The sequence below is a fragment of the Tiliqua scincoides genome, chromosome 3, assembly GCF_035046505.1.
Source record: "Tiliqua scincoides isolate rTilSci1 chromosome 3, rTilSci1.hap2, whole genome shotgun sequence".
Taxonomy (NCBI): Eukaryota; Metazoa; Chordata; class Lepidosauria; order Squamata; family Scincidae; genus Tiliqua; species Tiliqua scincoides.
Genome location: NC_089823.1, coordinates 2786116 through 2805861, shown reverse-complemented (window position 1 = coordinate 2805861; position 19746 = coordinate 2786116). Strand labels below are relative to the sequence as shown.

Here is a 19746-nt window from a genome sequence, read left to right as displayed (position 1 = left end):
CAGGGCCACCCTCTGTCCCCAGCAGTCGCTAGCAAGGGCCGTGGAGTGCTCAAAAGGAAATGCTGCTGGTGGCTCTGAGTCAGTGCTGAGTCAGGGAGCTCAGCAGTGTTGGCACGTCCTTCTTAAGAATGTACTGTGTGCTCAAAATCATTCATGCAGATGAGCAGGAAAGGTTTGGGCTTCCATCCTCTCAGTCAGGGTGAAACATGGAGAGACGCTTTCCATTCTCCCAGGCTATGGAACAGAAAAGAAATTAAAGCAAAGCTCCAAAGAAAAGAAGTTGGTTAAACAAACAAAGAATATTCCATGATCTCCTCTCATGCCTCAGTTGTGGTCTGTTGTGCTCAGGAATTGCCGCAACCAAGGACAATCCAAAGAACAGCAGACAGATAAGAGTATGTGTGTGTGCGTGTGTGCGCGCGCACGCGCGTGTGTGTGTGTGATATAATGTTTGTCTCCCAATGAAAGGCATGAACACAAGAAGAGCCCTGCTGGATCAGGTCCATGGGGGCCCATCCAGTCCAGCATCCTGTTTCCCATAACAGCCCCCCCACAAGGAGCAGCACCCTTCCCCACCATGGCTCCCCTGCAGCCACGAGTCTTGTGCTGCTGACCCTGGAGGTAGCGCATAGTCTGCATCACTAGCAGCCCTTGACAGACCTGCTCTCCAAGAATTTGTCCCATTCCTTTCAAAGCCGTCCAAGCAAGTGGCCATCATCACCCTTCTTGTGGCCATGAATTTTCACCAGCTCGTGCCAATAAATTCCAGACAAACATCAGGACATCCTTCTTTTTAAAATTCACTGCTACATGTTGTGCTGTGAACCAGTGGTGTAGCATGTGGGGGCAGGGAAGCGCCCTGTTGCCCATCAGTGTGGAGGAGTCCGCCTCCCCCTTGCCAGGACAGGAGGGCAGGGGGGAGCATGTAGCTCTCCACTGTTCAGTGAGCTTTTCTAGCAGATGTCTGAAGAAGATGCAGGTATCTGGATACTGTGTAAAGAAATAAGGAAAATAGGCAAAGGCTGCAACCCTCTACACCAGTGTTTTTGGTTGGGACCCACTAGGTGGGTTGCGAGCCAATTTCAAGTGGGTCCCCATTCATTTCAATATTTTATTTTTGAATGAATAGAATCCTTCACTGGTATATAAAACACACAAACAAATCTTCAACTATATACAATTGGTCAATTGGTCAGCCAGGTAGCAAATCGACTTCTTGATTATGTAGCTCAATGAGCTGATATAGGAAAGTTGCCACAGTATCTGTTATTTCCACTGAAGAGTTACTTAGGAGGTGGCATATTTTTGCCACATCAGTAAATCCTCCTCTTGTTCTTAATATAGGATCCAGATATCTTTGACGGATCTCCTTGTAAAAGGGACAATAAAGAATGGAGTAGACAATGGTCTCCAGACTTCCCAACCCACAAGGGCATCGCCTTTCAGCATGAGCTACCTTATGAAATTTCCCAAAAAGAATGACAAATGGGAGCACATTAAATCTGACGAGAGAAAGCTCTCCTTTTTTGATAACTGAGTGACGAGTATAGATATGAGGCTATTTGTCCATGCAATATAGGAATCTCCATACTTAGTGGGGAACATGCTCTATTTGCCATGCTGTAAGGATCCTGCCTTTCAATATCGAGAAATCTGCATTTGATGCAGTGATAATGCCTCTTGGTGGGGAAACAAACCTAAACACTCAAAAGACAGCCCGATTGAATTAATTTTCTTTTCCAAAACCGATATAGCAAGGGGCCTATTAGATTGGAGCAACATCATATAGAGCAAGCTTCGAGGGTCATATTTGTAATATATGCGCAGCCAATAATTAATAGCCATCAGCCAGGCCTTGGTTTCTAACAATGATTGGCCCGTTTCTAGGCTGCGTAAACTACACAATTTGGAAGACCCAAGATTTTTCGCAGATATTTACCTTGGACAGACTCCAGGGCTTTATTTAAAACCCTAATCCAAAGGGGAATTCCATAAAATAATTGGGGAGTCACCTTGGCATTAAAAGTCTTCAAGGCTGCTGGCACATAATGGTTACCTCTCGCACAGAAAAAGCAAGTAGTTGGACTGAGAGGTAACATTAGCTACATTAATTGCCGTATTCCAGTGAGTGGCCCAGGAGAGATTATAATGTAAATTTAAACCAAGTTATTTAAACTGCTTAACCTGTTCTAATTTGTGTCAATTTGCCAATTATATAGCTTCCACATTATAGAGAACACAAGTATTTTAGACTTGTCAAAATTCAGCTGTAGGTGGTTTTCTGACAAGTACTCCAAACACTTATTCAAGAGGCGTCTTTAACCCCAAAGGGGTCAGAGACATTATTATGGCATCAGCCGCATATAAGAGGATCGGAACCTGAGTGGATCCTGTTCTGGGACAGTGCCTGTCTACCTCAGTCAGAGAGGGAGCTATTAATAAATAAATAGAGTGGGGGAATATTTTATTTTTAATATATTAGACTTGATGCTACCATGGTTTGCGACTGCATTTGGAGAAATGTTACAGCCTTTTAAGGAAGCTACCTATGTACTATATTATTTTAACAATGATAGTCAATGGAACTTACTCCTGGGTAAGTGTGAGTAGGACTGCAGTCTGGGATTGGATTGTTAAAAATTTTCCTGCTTGATGGTGTCACTTCCAGTCATGACATCACTTTTGGTGGGTCCTGACAGTTTCTCGTTCTAAAAAGTGGGTCCTGGTGCTAAATGTGTGAGAATCACTGCTCTACATCTTTATCTGAGAGTGAGCCACACTGAATGCAGTGGGACTTATTTCTGAATGAATGTTAATAGGATTGTGCTGAAAAAATGGGTGGGTGGGCGTGTGAAACAGGGCGTGTCTTCTGATGTATCCTCAATTACTGCCCTGATTGATTGGATGGAAAGATACTTGTGGCTGATGGGGGCTGTTTTGCCTTTTGTTTTGTTGTTACATTTTAATTTGTTGTGTAATTGCCTTTTGGCTACTTTGGTTTACATTGTTGCGAAAGGTGGAATAAAAAGTTTCTTTCCAATAAAACATTTCAAATAAACATCTTAGAAATTCTTCAAGTTAACTGGGAGATGCTGAGCAGCAGTGGCACAGAGCTAGCCTAAAGAACAGTCATGCAAGAGGAGAAAGCCCATCATTCTATGCCCCAGGAAGGGCAAACCTTCTCTCTCCCTCCACCCCCTGTTTGTCAGAACAATGGCATTTTTTTTTTTGCACTGCTCTTTTCTCCTGTTCCAGAGACCCAAGTGATTTTTCTCCTGTGGGAACACGTTTGCTTCTGTTTTTTTCATGTGGTGTCTAACCCCTGCAAACTGGTTAAGAGGCACTTTTTCAAGTGGGTGCTCCTCTTTTATTTAGCAGGGGGAGAGTAACTGGCCCACCTCACCCCAGCAGTGTCTTTTCTAGTGGCTGTCTGCTGGTGTTGCATCTTTTTAGATTGTGAGCCCTTTTGGGACAGGGAGCCATTAGATATTTGATTTTCTCTGTAAACCACTTTGTGAACTTTTTGTTGAAAAGCGGTATATAAATACTGTTGTTGTTGTCTTTGCTCCTCACTTCTGCTGACCCATTCCCCTTATTAGGTCTGCTTCTTGCGTCCTCTCATCCCGAAGAAGGTTATGGTGAATTCCTCACTGGGTCACAAGGATGACCTTAGATTTAGCCACTTATTTCTGCCCAGGTGAATGGTAGTGATTCGGAATCCAGATCCCAGAGGAGCTTGCCTGAGTCTTTTACAACGTAGGCTTGTGTGTTCTTTGGAAATAAGTCCAGCTTCATTCGGTGATTGTTGCTGCCAAGCTAGATGCCAGCATGCTCTGGAATGCCTGGAAATGCAGCAGGATTTTTCTCGGGGGGATACAAGTGGATGAGCAGTTGCTCAAGACTGGCTCTGTGTGTCTAAACCAGAGGGACAGAGCTTATCTGGTGTTGAACGCCTTTGCTGATTTCCTTGCAGCTCCACCCAGGAACCTGCAGACATGGAGAATGATGCAGCCCAAACCCTGGTGAGCCTGAGGAGGAGTTACGAGAGTCAGATTGTGAAACTGATGAGCAACAATGGGGAGGTAAGTGCACACCCTTTGGGGTCAGGCCTGAGAATCTGAGGAAACCACACAGGGCTGAGGAGGAGACAAGCTAGGAGGTTTAGGAGCTGCCCAGTTCATAGGCTGGGAGAGGAGCTAAGGAGACTGTGAGGCCAAACAAAAAACAAAACCTGGATAGATCCATGCCACACATAAGAGCCCTGATGGATCAAGCCAAAGGCCCATCCAGTCCAGCTTCCTGTATCTCACAGTGACCCACCTGCTGTCTCAGGGAGCAAATAAGACAATAAGGTACCTGCATCTTGGTGCCACTCCCTTGTATCTAGCCTTCTGAGGTAGCCTGTTTCTAAAACCACGAGGTTGCACATACCCATCATGGCTTGCAACCTGTGATGGACTTTTCCTCCAGAAATTCCTTTTAAAGGCATCTAGGCCAGGTGCCATCACCCCATCCTGTGGCAAGGAGTTCCACAGACTAACTACATGCTGAGTAAAGAAATATCTCCTTTTGTCTGTCCTAACTCTCTCAACACTCAATTGTAGTGGCTGTCCCCTAGTTCTGATGTTGTGTGAAAGGGAAAAGAAATCCCTCTGTCCATCCCCTGCATAATTTTGTATTCCTTGATCATGTCCCCTTCAGGCGTCTTGTTTTCTAGATCTCCAAATGCTGTAGCCTTTCCTTGTAAGGGAGGTGCTCCAGCCCAGTAATCATTTGGGTCACTCTCTTCACCTGCCTTGGTAATTTTGGTCTCTCTCACACCTGCTTGCCTAATGAGTTTGTAGTTTTATTTATCATTCTGCCCCAGAGGCATTCTCAGATGTGAAGTGAATGTGCAACAATATTTCAAGGATTGGGTTTGTCCCAAGAAAACTATCTCCAGCTTTTCTGCTGTTGTTTTTACCCTGATGCTGTCATCTTTCCTGGAACGTCTTTGCTCCAAGACATTCCACAGATGTCTTCTTTGTTCACCAGTGAAATGCCAGGAGAAACATCTCTCTGTTTTTTGCAGCTGCTGTGCAAGATGGTTGAACAGAACGAGCTGCTCAAGGCCAGAGACGCCACGTTGGAGCAACAGAGAAGCAGGTGGAGCAGTTGCTCTAGAGCCCGCTGTGGTCAGCTGCATTGACTATGCCACATCCTTCCAGGGTCCCCTTTATGGCTGTACTGTTATCCTGATGGGGACGGGGGGGGGGGGCAGGAGAGACCTAGTGCTTCTGAAGTGGGGGTCACACTGGCACTTTTGAAGTCACACATTCAAGACCTGGCATGTGTGCTTGCTCAGCATATGTCAATCAGAGAGTGGCCCTATTGATTTGCTGAATTTTCTTGCACTGGTGCCTGATCCTATCCACTCTAGACCCCTGGCACTCTGGGTGTCTCAGGGTTGGGACTGAGAGGTGCAGAGTCCTGCTTGTCTCCACTCTGCCTGGAGGGGAAAGTACAGAACATGTGGCTTGAGGGCCACTGCTTGGCCCGGTGCCTCCGGGAAGCCTGCAGGGTGTTCTGTCCTGTTCCTGATGTTGTTTAATGGCTATATGAAATCTCTCGCCAGGAGGTCTGGGTGGAGGCGTCACCAATATGACAGTGACACCCAGCTGTGTCTCACTGTGTCTTCTGATCCCAGGGAGCTGGTAGATGTTCTGAGCTCCTGTGTAGGGCCAGCAGGAATCCTCTTTGCCCTTCCCAGGCACAGGAGGGATTCTTCCTGGGCCAACTGGCTGCAGTCCTTGCTGTTGTGTGGCAAAAAGACTCAGATCTCCTTCCTGAGACGTGCCTTGGGGATGCCTGAACCCTGCTTCCAGGATCTCTGATTTTAGACCCCCCCCCCAGCAACTGTCACTCGGGTGATGAGCCTCTGGAGCCTAGGCAATCTGAGATCCCAGTGCAAGAGTCGCACTCAGATCTCTTGGGACCTTTACTCCAGGACCTGTTTGCAGGCAATTTTTACAGACATGAGCCTGTTTTCAGAGCGTGATGGGAGGGAGAAAGCACCACTACTTTGGTCTCCTCCAGGTTGGCCTCCCTGAGTGAGCAGCTGTCCATGCTGGAGGCTGAGTGTTGCCAGCTGCAGGACCAGGTGGAGGAGCTGACCCACTGGCATGCCACCACAAAGGAGCAGTACAACACCCTGGGCAACCGCTGGCGGCAGCAGGATGAGGAGTTCCGCCGGGAGACCGAGAGGGTCTGGGAGCTGGAGAAGAGCCTCCTGCGGGGGAAAGCCCAGGCTGCCGAGCGCAAGAACCAGGAGAACGAGAGGTGGGTGGTGGCCTGCTGCAAGTGCGGGAGGAGGAGCGGAAATGGTGTCTGCAAGTTATTTAGTTCTCAAAAGACTATGTTATCGCCCAGGAGAAGCTCAAAACTCATTCCCTGCCAGCCAACAGTAGGCAGAAAGGGAAACTGGAATGGGGGAAGTGTGTGTTGCAGTGACCCCTGCTGGTCATGTGTGAGAACTTTTAATCTAAACTATGTATTTATGTGCCCCTTTCCCCTTGGGGGCTACTGCAACCACCTTCATTTTGTAAACAAAAGTGACTTCATGTGAAGTTATGGGGGGAGAAAATCTCTCCGCATAAATGAATGTTTGGGAGCTTCTCAGGCCCCTCACATTGAATGCTCTTGCAACTTGAAGGTGATATAAACGGGGAAAATCCTGTCCTTCCCCCTTTCTCAATGGCATGGAAAGTGGAGAGAGGTGGTTTTCTTCTCCTTTTCTCCTAATATTAGAAGTGTCTGGCAAATGGTTCATGTTAGAGCAGCAATTTTCAACGTTTTTCATCTCATGGCACACTGACAAGGCCACTAAAATTGTCAAGGCACACCATCAGGTTTCTTACAATTGACAAGGCACACTGTGCTGCCAGTGGAGAGCTCACATCCCCATTGGCCCTACTAATAAAGACCTTCCCCTAAATTCCACTGGCACACCTGTGGACCACTTGCGGCACTCCAGTGTGCCACAGTGCAGTGGTTGAAAATGACTGGGTTAGAGGGATGAGAGGACTTCACCAGCATGTCATGAACCCGTGGAACTTGCTGCCACGAGATGGCCACTGGCTTAGATGGCTTTATGGGGGGAGGAGGAGGCAGATTCATGGAGCAAGAGAAATTGGTCCATAGCTCTTAGCCAAGATAACTCCATAGAGCCTCCAGCTTCAGAGGCAGTGTATCTATGAGTACAGTTGCTGAGGACAATCAATGGGTGGGGGAAGCCACTGTACTTTATTTCTGCTTGTGAACTTCCTGATGGCATCTCTTTGGGTCACTGTTGGAAAGAGGGCGCTGCCCTTGATGCGCCAAACAGAGTTGCTTTGATGAGAGAGTCCATACTTTAATGCCACAAGCCCAAGGCATTTGTACTCCATGACTGTTGAGCCTTCTCATTGGGTGTGGCCATCCTGTCCACAGAGCCACTCTGCCTCCTCTGTTGGCCAGTGCACTAGTATAGACTGGAGCGGTGCCTGAGCGTGTGAAGGTTCCTCATTCCTGCTCCAGTGGGGGGGGGGGGGTTACAATGAAACTCTTCCCCAAAGGCCTTTCAAAACAAAACAGCCATGATCTGCTTTTGAAAGAAGGTCACCTGTGCTGACCCTGTGGGCCTCGCTGGGGAGAGCGTTCCACAGGCAAGGGGGTCGCTCCTGGGATCACCCTGGGCTCCTCACAGATTCCTGCCTCGAGTCCCGATAAGAGGTACCCAAAGCAGGGTCCCGTCCTTCAATTGGAAGTCCCATGGAGGCTGGCATGGCACTCTTTGAGGTAAAGGGGTGCGTTGCCCAAGGAACCATCCCCCCAGTCACTTTTCTGATTACTTTCAGAGAGTCCCTGCGGTGGTTACCTTCCCCCCATCCCCATGTTACAGAAAATAAAGCTTCATAGGCAGAGGGCTGCAGATGTCTGTTCTACTTACCTCTGAGGCTCTGTGCAAAGGGGTGCCCCCTCAAGTGGGCTGGTGGTGCCCCTCCTAGAGGTGCTCCTCCTTTCCTCTGCCAAGACACTGCTATCTAAACTGCACATCGACTTGGATGATGTCATTTCCCACCTTTTGCAAAATAACGTGGTTCCTTTCCAGATCTTTCCAAGGTGATCTTGGGCAGCTTTCCTACTGCTAATTATTATTGCTTGATCTCTGATGGCTTGCCTAATTATAACTGATCTTTTTTTAATGTGGGAACTTAAAACACAGAAGAGCAGTTTGCGCATGTTTCTGTTTCATGTGTTTATTTGTGAAAATACGTACCCAGTTTAGAATTCCAGGGGTTTTCAGGCAGCTCACAAGAGTGAGAGGAACCTTCAGTGAGAAGGGGAGGTGCCCCCACCTTCCACTGCAGGATCTGTAGCTGAGCCAGCAATCCTGTTACGGCTAGTGCAGGTCAAGATTCCAGCATGTACCACACTGGGGGGGGGGCTGATTTAGTCCAAGTGCCACCACTCACTTTTGGTGAAAGGAGAGAACTGCAAGGAGGTCAGTCTCCCCCCCCCCCCCGCAAAGAAAGCCCCCTGAACCAGTCAACCAGAGTGATGGCTCCCTGACCCCTTTGTGCCTTTTAGTCCAGGCTTTGCTCTGAAAAGGTGGGAGTCCTGTTCTTGCTGACTGCTGACCACGACTGGCCTCTCGGTGGGTGTGGTGAGGTGGTAGCCTGGGCAGAGTGGATCGCTGGAAGTTGCACCAGCTCCCACCATCTGGTTTGGAGTCTGTGATGGTCGGAGAGAGAGAGGTGGAACACTGTGCTGTCCAGGGGCAGGGAAGGCAGCTGCATTCCTCTGGGTGAAGGGGTGGGGGCCAGGGCTGGGGACAGCATTTTGTGCCCTGCCCTTGCCCCAGGGTTACCCGCGACTGGACAGGCCCCAGCTCTGACAGTTGGGTGGGAAGCTGCACATGTGGTGAGAGCAGGGTTGTCCAGTCCTCTGTCCCCCTGCGTGACTAAGTCCAGCAAGCTGCGCAGTGCCCTTCCGCCAGATGTCATATGGCCCTTTCTCTTCTTGCAGGGCGTCACGGGCCAGGCTATCAAAGGAACTGAAGAAGGCAACCAAGAGGACTGTCAGCATCGGAGAGTGAGTCATGCACACATGCAGGCCTGCTCCCCCACCTTGAGCAGGCCTGTTCTGCCCTTGTGCAGTTGGAGCAGAGGCAAGTCTGAAGTGGGAGAAAAACTCACTGGTTTGCAACAGGGATGTTTGTATACAAGCTAAATTCTTGGGTTGGGGGGCAGGGGAGCAGCTAAGAGGCCAGGTTAATTGAATTTTCAGCCTCATGCCTGCAGGCTTATCAAGGCAGGAAGCCTTGGGGGAAGCCTTGTGGGGAGGTAGCAGGGGCTGGCCTGGTGCACACCTGTCTGTAGGTGGCCGTACTGAAGTGTGTCACACTCCACTTGTAGTTGCAGAGGCTTTGAGTGCATCTTGGGAAGACCTGGACCAGCCCAGAATCCCAGATTGGCCACAGTCACACGATAACATGACAATGACCACGTGCTTGGACAACTTGAAAAGGGGATTGGATGAATTCAGGGAGGAGGAAAACGTGGTCACTAGGTGCTAGTCAAGATGACTTTGCATGACTTTGGGGTCAACGGCAGCATGCCTTTGTCCCAGTTGCAGGGGAGCAGTAGTTTGGAAGAACAGGAAGTTATGAGGCTAGGTTGCTTCTTGCATAGCTGGGTAGCTTCTTTTGTTACAACCAGTCCGTTGCCCTGTAGAACCACGAAAAGAGAATACAGAGAAAGTGCCTGATACTGCATGCAAGAAGATCTTGAGGCTGGAAAGGGTTCCGTGGCCACAGATGCCTGGCTGCTGCACTTTAATCCACTGCATGTTTCCCCCATCAGAGAGCCGGAAGAAGTAGAGGCTGAGGAGCGGAAGACACCCAACAAAGGCACCTCTGAACTGAGGAGCTGCGAGAATCTGTGCAAAAGACCCTTTCGGTGAGACATTCGTTCAGGAAGAAGAAAATACAAGAGAAGGCCTTTGTGTCAAACAGAGAAAACTGAACCTTAAATAACATTCCCTTTCCTATATTTTGAGAGTAGAGGTTTTCTTGTAGGCTTATGTCACAGAATACAGATGGGTCCCCATATCCATGGACCCTGTATCTGTGGATTCCCTTGTCCATGGATTTAGTCCATGGGGCCTTCCCTCCAGAGAGTCCTCTGAGCCCAGCAGACAGTGCGGATGTCTGTCTGTGGCCTCTGTCGGGCTCAAATGGAGCCTTAGCAGCGAAAAAAGTCACTTCTGGATTTTCTGTAAAACCAGAAGTGACTTTTTTCACCTCTAAGGCTCAGACTGAGCCTGGCAGGGGCTGCGGACGGAGGCGAAGGGAGCAGAGTTCCCCTTGCTTCTGGAGGGTGGGGTAGTCGTCCCCTTGTATCTGAAGATTCAGGTATCCACAGGGGATTTTGGAACAGAACCCCCTTGGATATGGGGCATGCCTGTATTTGTGATCTTGTACAGAGTATGAAACTGCCCTAGAACTAGGAAGGCCTCAATTCTGCTCCATTGTTTCTCCATCTTGGGACTGTGCCTTGGGCTCCTTTCTCGTTGCCTTCTAGCAAGAGAAATCCCAACTCATTTCTTTGAAAGGAAAACAAAAACAGGAGTTGGAGACAGTCCTGTGAAAAGGGGATCAGTGCCGTGGCATGAAAGTGGTTTTTAATACTGTCCTGGAAGAATCTTTTACTTGTTACTTAATGTTGTTGTCCTGCAGGCGTGCTTCAACTAATTGTATTTAAATTAAAAACAAAACAAAAACCTAGAAGGTCTTCTGTTTTTGTTTTGTTTTTAATTTAAATACAATTAGTTGAAGCACTAGTTGAACCTAGAAGGTTCTAACATTAATACTGGCTAAAAGTCTGGCTTGAAGTTCTGGTGATGCAGAACATGCCTGGCTCCAGCGCAGGGGCAGGTCAAGTGCAAGATGCTTTCAGAGCAATCCCTGCAAAGGTTCCCCCCCCCCCCCGCTTTTCATTGTTTGTGCTTCTCAGGGGAGCTGTCCCACTAACACCGGCTCCTTCACTGTCACCTAGGCCATACCCCCACCCTTCATGACTTCTCCATTCATGCTTTCCCTGTTCCATTCATGCTTTCTTCATCTCTCTCATTTAGATCCGCATCTGCTACCTCCATGAACCTCACCAGATACATGGGTGTTGTTAAGGATTGGTTTGAGTAAGTTGGCTGCTCTTGTTGGCTTTGTGTCACGTGGCGTGAGCCCTGTCAGGGCATGGCTGGCTGGTGGAGAGAGGGAGGTGCCCCGCCAGAGGTCTGGGCAGTGGTGTGCAGCTTGCACAGAGCCCTTGAACCCAGTCCTTGGAGGAGCGAGGTGGAGCTGAAATCCCAGCAAGGGGCCTGGGATCTAGGATACCACCAGAGACCCTATTCAGACTTGTGTTACACAAGGAGAGCTTCTGTGCGGAACCTCAAGAGAGTGTCGGGACCAAGCCCGGAGGGGTGAACTTAACCCAGAGAGGAGAGGCAATCCTTCTCCTTTTTCTGTTTTGTTGTCTGCTTGGCTCCAAATAATCACTGGCTGTGTCCAGACTAATGTGTCTTCCCGAACCTCCGGGAGGTTGACCTGCCCCCCTGTGGGAGGAGGAACTAGCAAGGACACCTGGGTCTGGAATGCAACTACCTTGCCATGAGAAAGGCGGTCAGAGATCTGGGATTCTTGTGATGATGCCCTTCACTGGATGAGCTGGGCTCAGCAGGGCAGGCAGCAAATTCCAGAGCTGCACAGACCTTCCAAACATAGAAAAAAATCCTGTCTTGTCTTTCTTTGGGACCAGTAAAGCAGCACCTCAGTAGCAACTCTGAAAGGCTCCTCAATACCCTTGTCTCCTGTCTTCTCCCCCCTTCCGGTGTCAGGACTATGGCGACCTTTGCCCAACTGGAAAATAGCAACATTTCGAAGCTGGGCTTTTAGACATTTTAACTTGGCATATTCCCCTTTTATTGTTTTGAAACAAGTTCTGTTTCCAAATGTATATATTTAAACCATAGAACACACAAGCAGAAATAAATACCCTTAAACAAGCTCATGAGTAGAGCTGGATCAGGACCACAGACTCAAAAATCTGAATTTGTTATCCACGTATATAATTCAGAAATTCGGAGACTTGGAACCTTTCTTGACAGATTTTCCTGCTGTCCAGCCCTGGGCTTTTCTGCCATTCCTCTGCCTGAAAGAGGATTTGTGGTGACCGTCCTTCTCTGATTTGACTGTCCTGGCAAACAGCTGCCCCTGAAAAAGAGGCAGTGAGGAAGGGAAGTAGAGTGAGCAAAGGGAGGAGGAAGTAGCTGCACACAAAGCCTGCTTGAAATTCCCCAACCCTTACCTGGTGTGGAATTGAACCAGGCGAATACCTCTGGCACCCAAGATGCGGAAGAGGCTGCGCCCCAGACTTTTCACCTGCTCTGGTTAGTTTCAGGCTGAAACGGGGGAACTCCATTGGCGCTGTGACAGAGGACCGGTACTGCTGCATCCCCACCTGTGTGGCTGCCTGCCTTCCGTCTAGGGTGAGCGATGAGCAGGTAAGTCGGATCTTGCACAGAAGCCAGTGCCTTCCTGTTGCTGATGCTTTTGCTACCCCAGTTTTGTTCTGGATCGGAGAAACCACATGTTGAAATCTGCTCCCAGGAAATAGGTTTCCTTTGTCCTTTCCCCTTCTGCAGGAAGCCCACCTCTCTGAGATCAACGCCATCAAGTTCAGCCCAAATTCAGGCTTGCTAGCCACAGGGGGGACAGACAGACTGATCAGACTCTGGAATGTGGTTGGAGGTAAGAGGATGGCCAGAGGCATTGTATTCCCCCCCCCCCAACAGCTGACCAGCTGACTAGCTGACCAACTGACTGGTTTTGGATGAGCAAAAGTATGACCTGCACTTCTGGTCTAGAGTAGAGGTGTTAAACATAAGGCCCGCAGGCTCTTTATCTGGTACTTCATGATAATTAGGCTCTCCCAGTGTTGCTCTTTCAGCAGTGCCACTTCTGCTGAGGCCCTGGATTGAAGAAATGGAAGGAGGTCTCAGGAGGCAGGGAACACTATGGGGGAAGGGACAGACCAAGAGGGTGAGAGGGAGGTGCTGGGAGAGCCCAATTATCATGCTGGCTGCCCTTTTTGCAGTGCCGCTTCTGCCAGGGTGACACTTTGCAGACCATCTCTCAGCTACTGAGCTGCAAAGTGATGCAGAGGCAGAGGCAGTGTTGCTGAAAGGGTGACCCATGTGATAACTGGGCTCTCCCATATCTTGAAAATATCATCAAGATTTGCACATTATCACTTCTGCTATTTACAACTAATGAGTTTCTATGTAAGAACAAAGTACCCGTTTCTGGCCATCAGCTGCTTAATGACATCATGTCCTGCTTAATGATGTCACTTCTGGCTTTCAGCATGCACCATAAATGCTTTCAGCCCACTATTGACACCCCTGGTATAGATGGTCTCAGGCAGCAGGGTCGATGAAGACCCATGTGGGATCCGGAGGATGTCCTTGACGGCTTTCTCTGCTCTGCAGAATCCCCAACCCAGGAGTTGAGTCTGATGGTCCCTTGCCTGGGCTTTGTCTCAACAGGCCCTTGTTGATCTTCTCCCATCTCCATGTTTGGTGTATTTTTAAAAATGGTCTCCTTTGTGGATTTGTTTGAATTAGTTGTGCTATCTTTGATTATCTTTGTTAGTAACTGTAAGCTGCCTTGAATCTCTTTTAAGAAAGGTGGAAATGTTTACAATTTTTTTAAAAAAAGAGCCCAATCTTGTCTTTCCCCCCTGAATGCAGCCATGCAGAAAAGGTGTGGATTCAGGAGAATTATCAATTTGTGGAATTGGCAGAACATAAGAAAATAAGAAGAGCCTGCTGGATCAGGCCATAGGCCACCTAGTCCAGCTTCCTGTGTCTCAAGGTGGTCCACTAAATGCCTCAGGGAGCACACAAGACAAGAGACCTGCATCCTGGCACCCCCTCCCCCGCATCAGAGAAGCACATCACATTCTGTTTGACTGTTCCTGCATGCCTGAAAACCTAAGTTTTGGACACAGGAACAAGAACACAAAAGGCAAATGGGTGCTATGCAGAATGTGGATGTATAGTATTTGTTTGCACATCACCCACCTATTGGACTTTTAACTGGAACTCTTCCCCACTCCTGGACTTCCTTCTATTTGTCACACCTACCCAACGTGTGCAGACCCTACCCGTAAGCATGCAGGCTGCCAATATGTCCTGGTGATGGGTGGGTTGGCAGTTCAGGAAGTTGTCATGCAAGAACAATATTCCGAAGGGTACCCAGACAAGGATGCTGGCAGTGGGACAAAGAGGAGGTCTGGACTCCAGGACTCTTCCAGGCTCCTTTTTCTCCTCAGTCCCAGAAACTCTTGTGAATGAGAAGCAGGACCCTCTTGCCTTGAACATTCTTGAAGTTCCATAATGCACTAGGGAACATTTTAGGCCTCTCACTTTAGCCCTATTTATGCTTATCCTACATTCTCATAAGCTGGACGCTTCTGCTGAAATTGTTGCTCTTTTGCCTTGGAGGGTGACTCTTGCTCTGTCTGCTGTTTCCAGGGCGCCTGGAAAACCTGCAGATGCTGGAAGGTGCCAATGGCAGTATCACCAGTGTGGACTTTGACCCATCGGTGAGTGTGATCAGTAGTTCCAGGTGCTGGAGACTTACCAGTTTTGTGAATGGTGCCTGATGCTGTGATGGGATATGCAAGTTATTGGCTTGCTTGGAAACTGCACCCTGGACCTCCCAAAGGCACATACCCTGATGGGGCTCATCATACAAACATATGAAGCTACTTTGTGCTGAGTCAGACCCTTGGTCTGCATAGTCCAAGAGTGCCTCTTCTGATTGGGGGCAGCTCTCCAAGGTCTGAGGCACACGGAAGTCATTCCCTAACTGAGAGAGAGTGACTTATCAAAGGACAGCTTGTGACAGAGGCAAAACTAGAAATGGGGATGTCACGCTGCACAGCTCAGCCATAATAAGACATTCATATGCAACAGCTGTGGCAACCCAGTGGAATCTCTGTGTTCAGAATTCATCACCTTTTCTGAGGAATCTGGCCAGCTGCTGCTGCTGTAGCTGGATTAAAGCAGAGCTGTGGACTTAGGGCCACTCGTGGTACTCACGAGTCTTCTAAAAAGGCAGGCGGTCTTCTAAAAAGGCTGAAAGAACCATGGCCAAGATGGTTCAGGGCCTGATCCTAGCTGAGCAGCTGCAGTGCACCCTTTGGGAGGGGTATTTGTGGGGCTTGAGTGCCAGAGGCCAGCAGCCTGATTCTTGGGAGTAAACACTCCAACACAGGCAATTTTTCCTGCCAAGATCAACCCGCAGGCTCTGATGATGGTCATTTAACCAACTACTGTCTCCTTATGAAGAAGATTCTAGATCCTTCTGAGTTCATTTGTCTGTTGGCTGCAGCTTTGAAAGTCAAAGCAAAAGTTAAAAGGCAGACAGCAATAGAGAAAAAGCTGATCCTCTGTGAATTGGGGGGGGGGGCCTGCGTATGATGGGTTCTGATCAAAAACACAGGAGACGTTTTGTAATCTGCTGAAAAAGTTTGGAGATTCCAACCTGCCCATCCTCCTCCTCACCCCAGTTTCCTCTGGGTCTCAGAAGTGGGGCCAAGAGAGAAGGCAGGTGCCAAGTCCACTGCAGTGGACTGCAGTGCAGGCAGCAGAGAGGTGTGCGTGCTGGCTGCTCTGGCTTTAACTCCAGGTGTTTGGGGGCTCCTGGCAAAGAGGCCATCAGTGGGTCCCTTGCTCCCCCTTTCCCATTCCATAGTTCCCATCCTGCAGCAGATGCTTGTTGCCAGATCAGACGTTCCCAGTGCTTGCTGGAGACGGCTGGGTGATGGCAGTTGTGGGACGGAGTAAGAAATCCCTCTCTCCTGCCTTGTGTGGGCCCTCCCTGTGGCCCTAGAGCCATCGCATCATTGATTTGCCTGCTGCTGTTGACCAGACTTGCCAGAGGCGTGTGGCTGCCCGAGCCTGCCCTGAGCTCTGCAGTTCTGCCCCAGGGAAGGAGAAGACAGGGGCATCCACGAGTGGTCTGGAAACTGTGGAAAGAGACATTTCAGAGCTCTTGGGCTGAGTGCGCCTGGAGGCTGCAGGGGGCAGTGCTGTACCAAAGTCACTTGGCACCCATCCCCATGACAAAAGTATTTTCAGTAATAGTCCCTTTGGGGAGAAGGGCGGGATAAAAATAAAGTTTTATTATTATTATTATTATTATTATTATTATTATTATTATTATTATAGTCATGAAATGAAATGAGAAGAAGTGCGGGCAGTGAACAAACATGTTCTGTTATTGAACTGTGTGCCTGTGTGTTTAGCTGCTTCTCTTGTGGGTGGCCTGCAGCCAGCACTAGCCAAATTGAGGCTACAGCCAGGATGACGCCCGCTGCTACCGCCATCCTGAAGCAGCCTCTTGGACATCCCCCTGCAGCCTGGCACTCAGGGCCACCTCTGGCCACCCTCTCCATATGCCAGTTGCAGGGGCTGTCCTGAGCGGGTGCTCCGCCATACAGAATAGTTCACTCGGAAAACTAGCGCATCAGAGAGAAGGCGAAGTGAGAACCTTCATCCCTGACAAGCTTTCTCTGTGCTGGGGTTGGTTTGGTGTGGAGGAGCATTGTGTCATGTGCACAGCCTTTCCTCTGCAGCTTCCACCCCTCCCAGGTCTGCCACCTTGGCCTTAGGTTGCTGTAGCTAAAGGCCACAGCTAAGGCTGCAGTCCTGAACACGCGCATTTAGGAGTAAGCCCCAATGAGCACAATGGGGCTTATTTCTGAGTAGACGTATAGAACGGCACTGTAAGAGTCTGAAAGCGTCTTACAGGCTACAAGACATCGGTACAGGAAAATCCGAAAATGCCCCAAGCCCAGGAATCCTGCCAAGGAGGAGCAGAGGCTGCTGACCTCCCCATCTCACCCAAACTCTCTCCTTCCCCAGGGGTGCCATGTCTTGGCAGCTTCACACAACAATGCTGCTCAGCTGTGGAGGATCGGAGACTGCAAGTTCAAGGTGAGTTCCTTGAAGGAGTGGCAGAAGCAGTAGCGTAACCGGGGGGGCACAACGCAGTAAGTACTGAAGGTGCCGCAGAGTACCATGTAAGCAACCGCTCCCACTCGCCATTCTGGGCAGCAACAGCAATGCATCATGTGACATTGTGATATCACTGCCCCGTTACCAGGGCTGCTAGTTACGCCTCTGTCTTCAATAATTTGTAAAGATCATCCAGATAACTTCCAGGTTCTCCCTGGAGGAGGAGGTCCTGGCGGTCCCCGTCCATTCTCCTGTGGAGGCACCCCTCCCCTCCCTCCCTCCCTCCCTCCCTGGGAAGACTGAAACAGTCACAGTCTGATTTCTCATGGTCACCATTTTCATGCCTAACGAATAAGGACAGTCGGAAGGCAGCCTGTCACAGAACACTTTCTCTCACCTAGGAGATACTCACTGGACACACGGACAAAGTGACAGCAGCCAGGTTCCGGTCCACTCGGTACCAGGCGATCACTGGTAGCAGAGACAGGACGGTGAAGGAGTGGGACTTGGGCAAAGGGGCATGTAAGTGTGCTCCCTGGGGCATTTGGTGGGCCGCTGTGAGATACAGGAAGCTGGACTAGATGGGCCTATGGCCTGATCCAGTGGGGCTGTTCTTATGTTCTTATGAGGGGATGGCAAGTTAACTTCCAGTGTGGCTGCGGTCTGATGAGGCACTGCCTCAGTCCTTCTTCCTGACTCACGTTTCTGTCATCATTCCCCCCCCCCCATCGGCAGGTTCCAGAACTATCAATGCTGTCTCCTACTGCAATGATGTTGTATGTTGCGACACCGTCATTGTCAGCGGACACCATGACAAGACAATCCGTTTCTGGGACAGCAGGTGAGCCCCACCTCATCTCTTTCATGTTCCTCTCCCATGGCCATGCAAATAGACCCCCAAAGTGACTAGTCATCAATAAACAGCACTTAGGTTTGGTGGCCATTTCCCTGTCTGGCTGCAGACCCAGGGCACTTTGCAGAGTTGTTGGTTTTGGTCGTATCTTGTAGCAAAATATGGAATGACAAATAAAACATTTTATTGGTTATCTTTTTCTTCTAATAATGAGCCTTTGTTTACTGAGAATGGAAAGACGCTGCATTATCGCAAAAAGGAACCCGTGTTGTGGATTTAGTAATGTTCAAATATATTTCAATTTAATCTTTCAGGACCTGAAAGGAAAAACAAAAAAAACCCAGGGTGAACTTTGGTATGGTTACCAGAGACAGTGCTCAAGTGAGTGGCTGTTTCAGGACATGATCTTCTAGTGCTGGTCTGGGTTATTTGGGCATCTGCACCAGAGAACCACAAAGAGCCCCATTCCTGCATGCATCAAACAACCAGCTGTAATTTTTTTTTTTTTTTAATAATCAGCATGTGAAAGAAAGCAGATACAAAGGGCGTGACTACAGGTATTTTCCTGTGCCAAGTTCCTGAGTGACAACCTAGGAGGCTGCCTGGGTGTCCGGCGCCATGGGACTAGAACCTATAGGTCTGTCACCCACTCCCTCTCTCAGGACCACTGATCAGAGAAGGGAATTGCTGGTTGTTTAGGCTGGGAGACCAGCATCATGGACTTGAATCCTCCTGCTGGGAGGAGTGAGAGCATTGCAAGAGGTGAATCAGAACCCTGACTCCAACCTTTCAGACTGACAAAGAGTGCACTGGCTGCATATCTACTAGTGTGCAGCACCCTCTATCCTGAACAGCTGAGATCTGAGCTCCAGCCCTGGCCCTCCAGCACTGAAAAGGTGATGTGGGAAGAAGGGCAGCCCACTGCAGAGGTGGTGGTAGCAAAGGAGACCCAAAGGGTCCAGGCAACACGTGGTCTTGAATCTCTTGAGCTTGTTTGCTGGGCATGTTTTGCCTTGATCCTGCTCCTAGGCTTCAGGCAGAGAAGGCTCAGATCCCAGCTTCCGTGGTCTGCAACTCGAGACCATGATCTTCATCAGACAGACACTGTGCATGCAAACAGATGTGCTTGGCCCTTTCCCTGCTGCAAAGGGAAGTTGGGGAGTTGGCTGGTCAAGTGGGGAGTTCCACCCACACCTCCCAGGGCCTGGTTGGACACACCAACCACTACTTCACGCTGCCACTCTTCTTTGCCACTGTTCTCTTGGCAATACTCTACTCCAATCTACCCCCCCCCCAAAAAAAAACCCTGCTTTCCCCTAACAGAGAGGGCTACTGGGATTTTGTTGTGCATGTTTATGTGTACACGTAATGTGTAGTTCTGCCTTGAGCTGGGCTGGGTGGCCTGTGTTTTGTCCTTCTGCTTCCTGCGCTGCCTTCAGTTATGCAATGTCAGTAAGTGTAAAGTCATGCACATTGGGGCAAAAAATCAAAACTTCACATATAGGCTGATGGGTTCTGAGCTGTCTGTGACAGATCAGGAGAGAGTTCTTGGGGTGGTGGTGGACAGGTCGATGAAAGTGTCGACCCAATGTGCGGCGGCAGTGAAGGCCAATTCTATGCTTGGGATCATTAGGAAGGGTATTGAGAACAAAACGGTTAGTATTATAATGCCGTTGTACAAATAATTGATGGTAAGGCCACACCTGGAGTATTGTGTTTAGTTCTAGTCGCTACATCTCAAAAACGATATAGTGGAAACTGAAAAGGTGCAAAATTTTCTCTATAAACTG

The 19746-nt window shown here is 49.2% G+C and overlaps 1 protein-coding gene across 1 annotated transcript in view; it reads left to right on the top strand.

The window, feature by feature from the left end:
- ATG16L2 (autophagy related 16 like 2) overlaps positions 1-19746 on the top strand; it is a 42126-nt gene that overhangs the window by 14705 nt on the left and 7675 nt on the right. The window contains exons 3-14 of the mRNA XM_066620921.1: positions 3974-4082; positions 5072-5145; positions 6076-6318; positions 9046-9111; positions 9882-9977; positions 11155-11217; positions 12471-12579; positions 12721-12826; positions 14614-14684; positions 17011-17082; positions 17505-17625; positions 17839-17944. Of these exons, the coding sequence (XP_066477018.1) occupies positions 3974-4082; positions 5072-5145; positions 6076-6318; positions 9046-9111; positions 9882-9977; positions 11155-11217; positions 12471-12579; positions 12721-12826; positions 14614-14684; positions 17011-17082; positions 17505-17625; positions 17839-17944 (1236 nt within the window). The remainder of the gene's footprint in view (positions 1-3973; positions 4083-5071; positions 5146-6075; positions 6319-9045; positions 9112-9881; positions 9978-11154; positions 11218-12470; positions 12580-12720; positions 12827-14613; positions 14685-17010; positions 17083-17504; positions 17626-17838; positions 17945-19746) is intronic.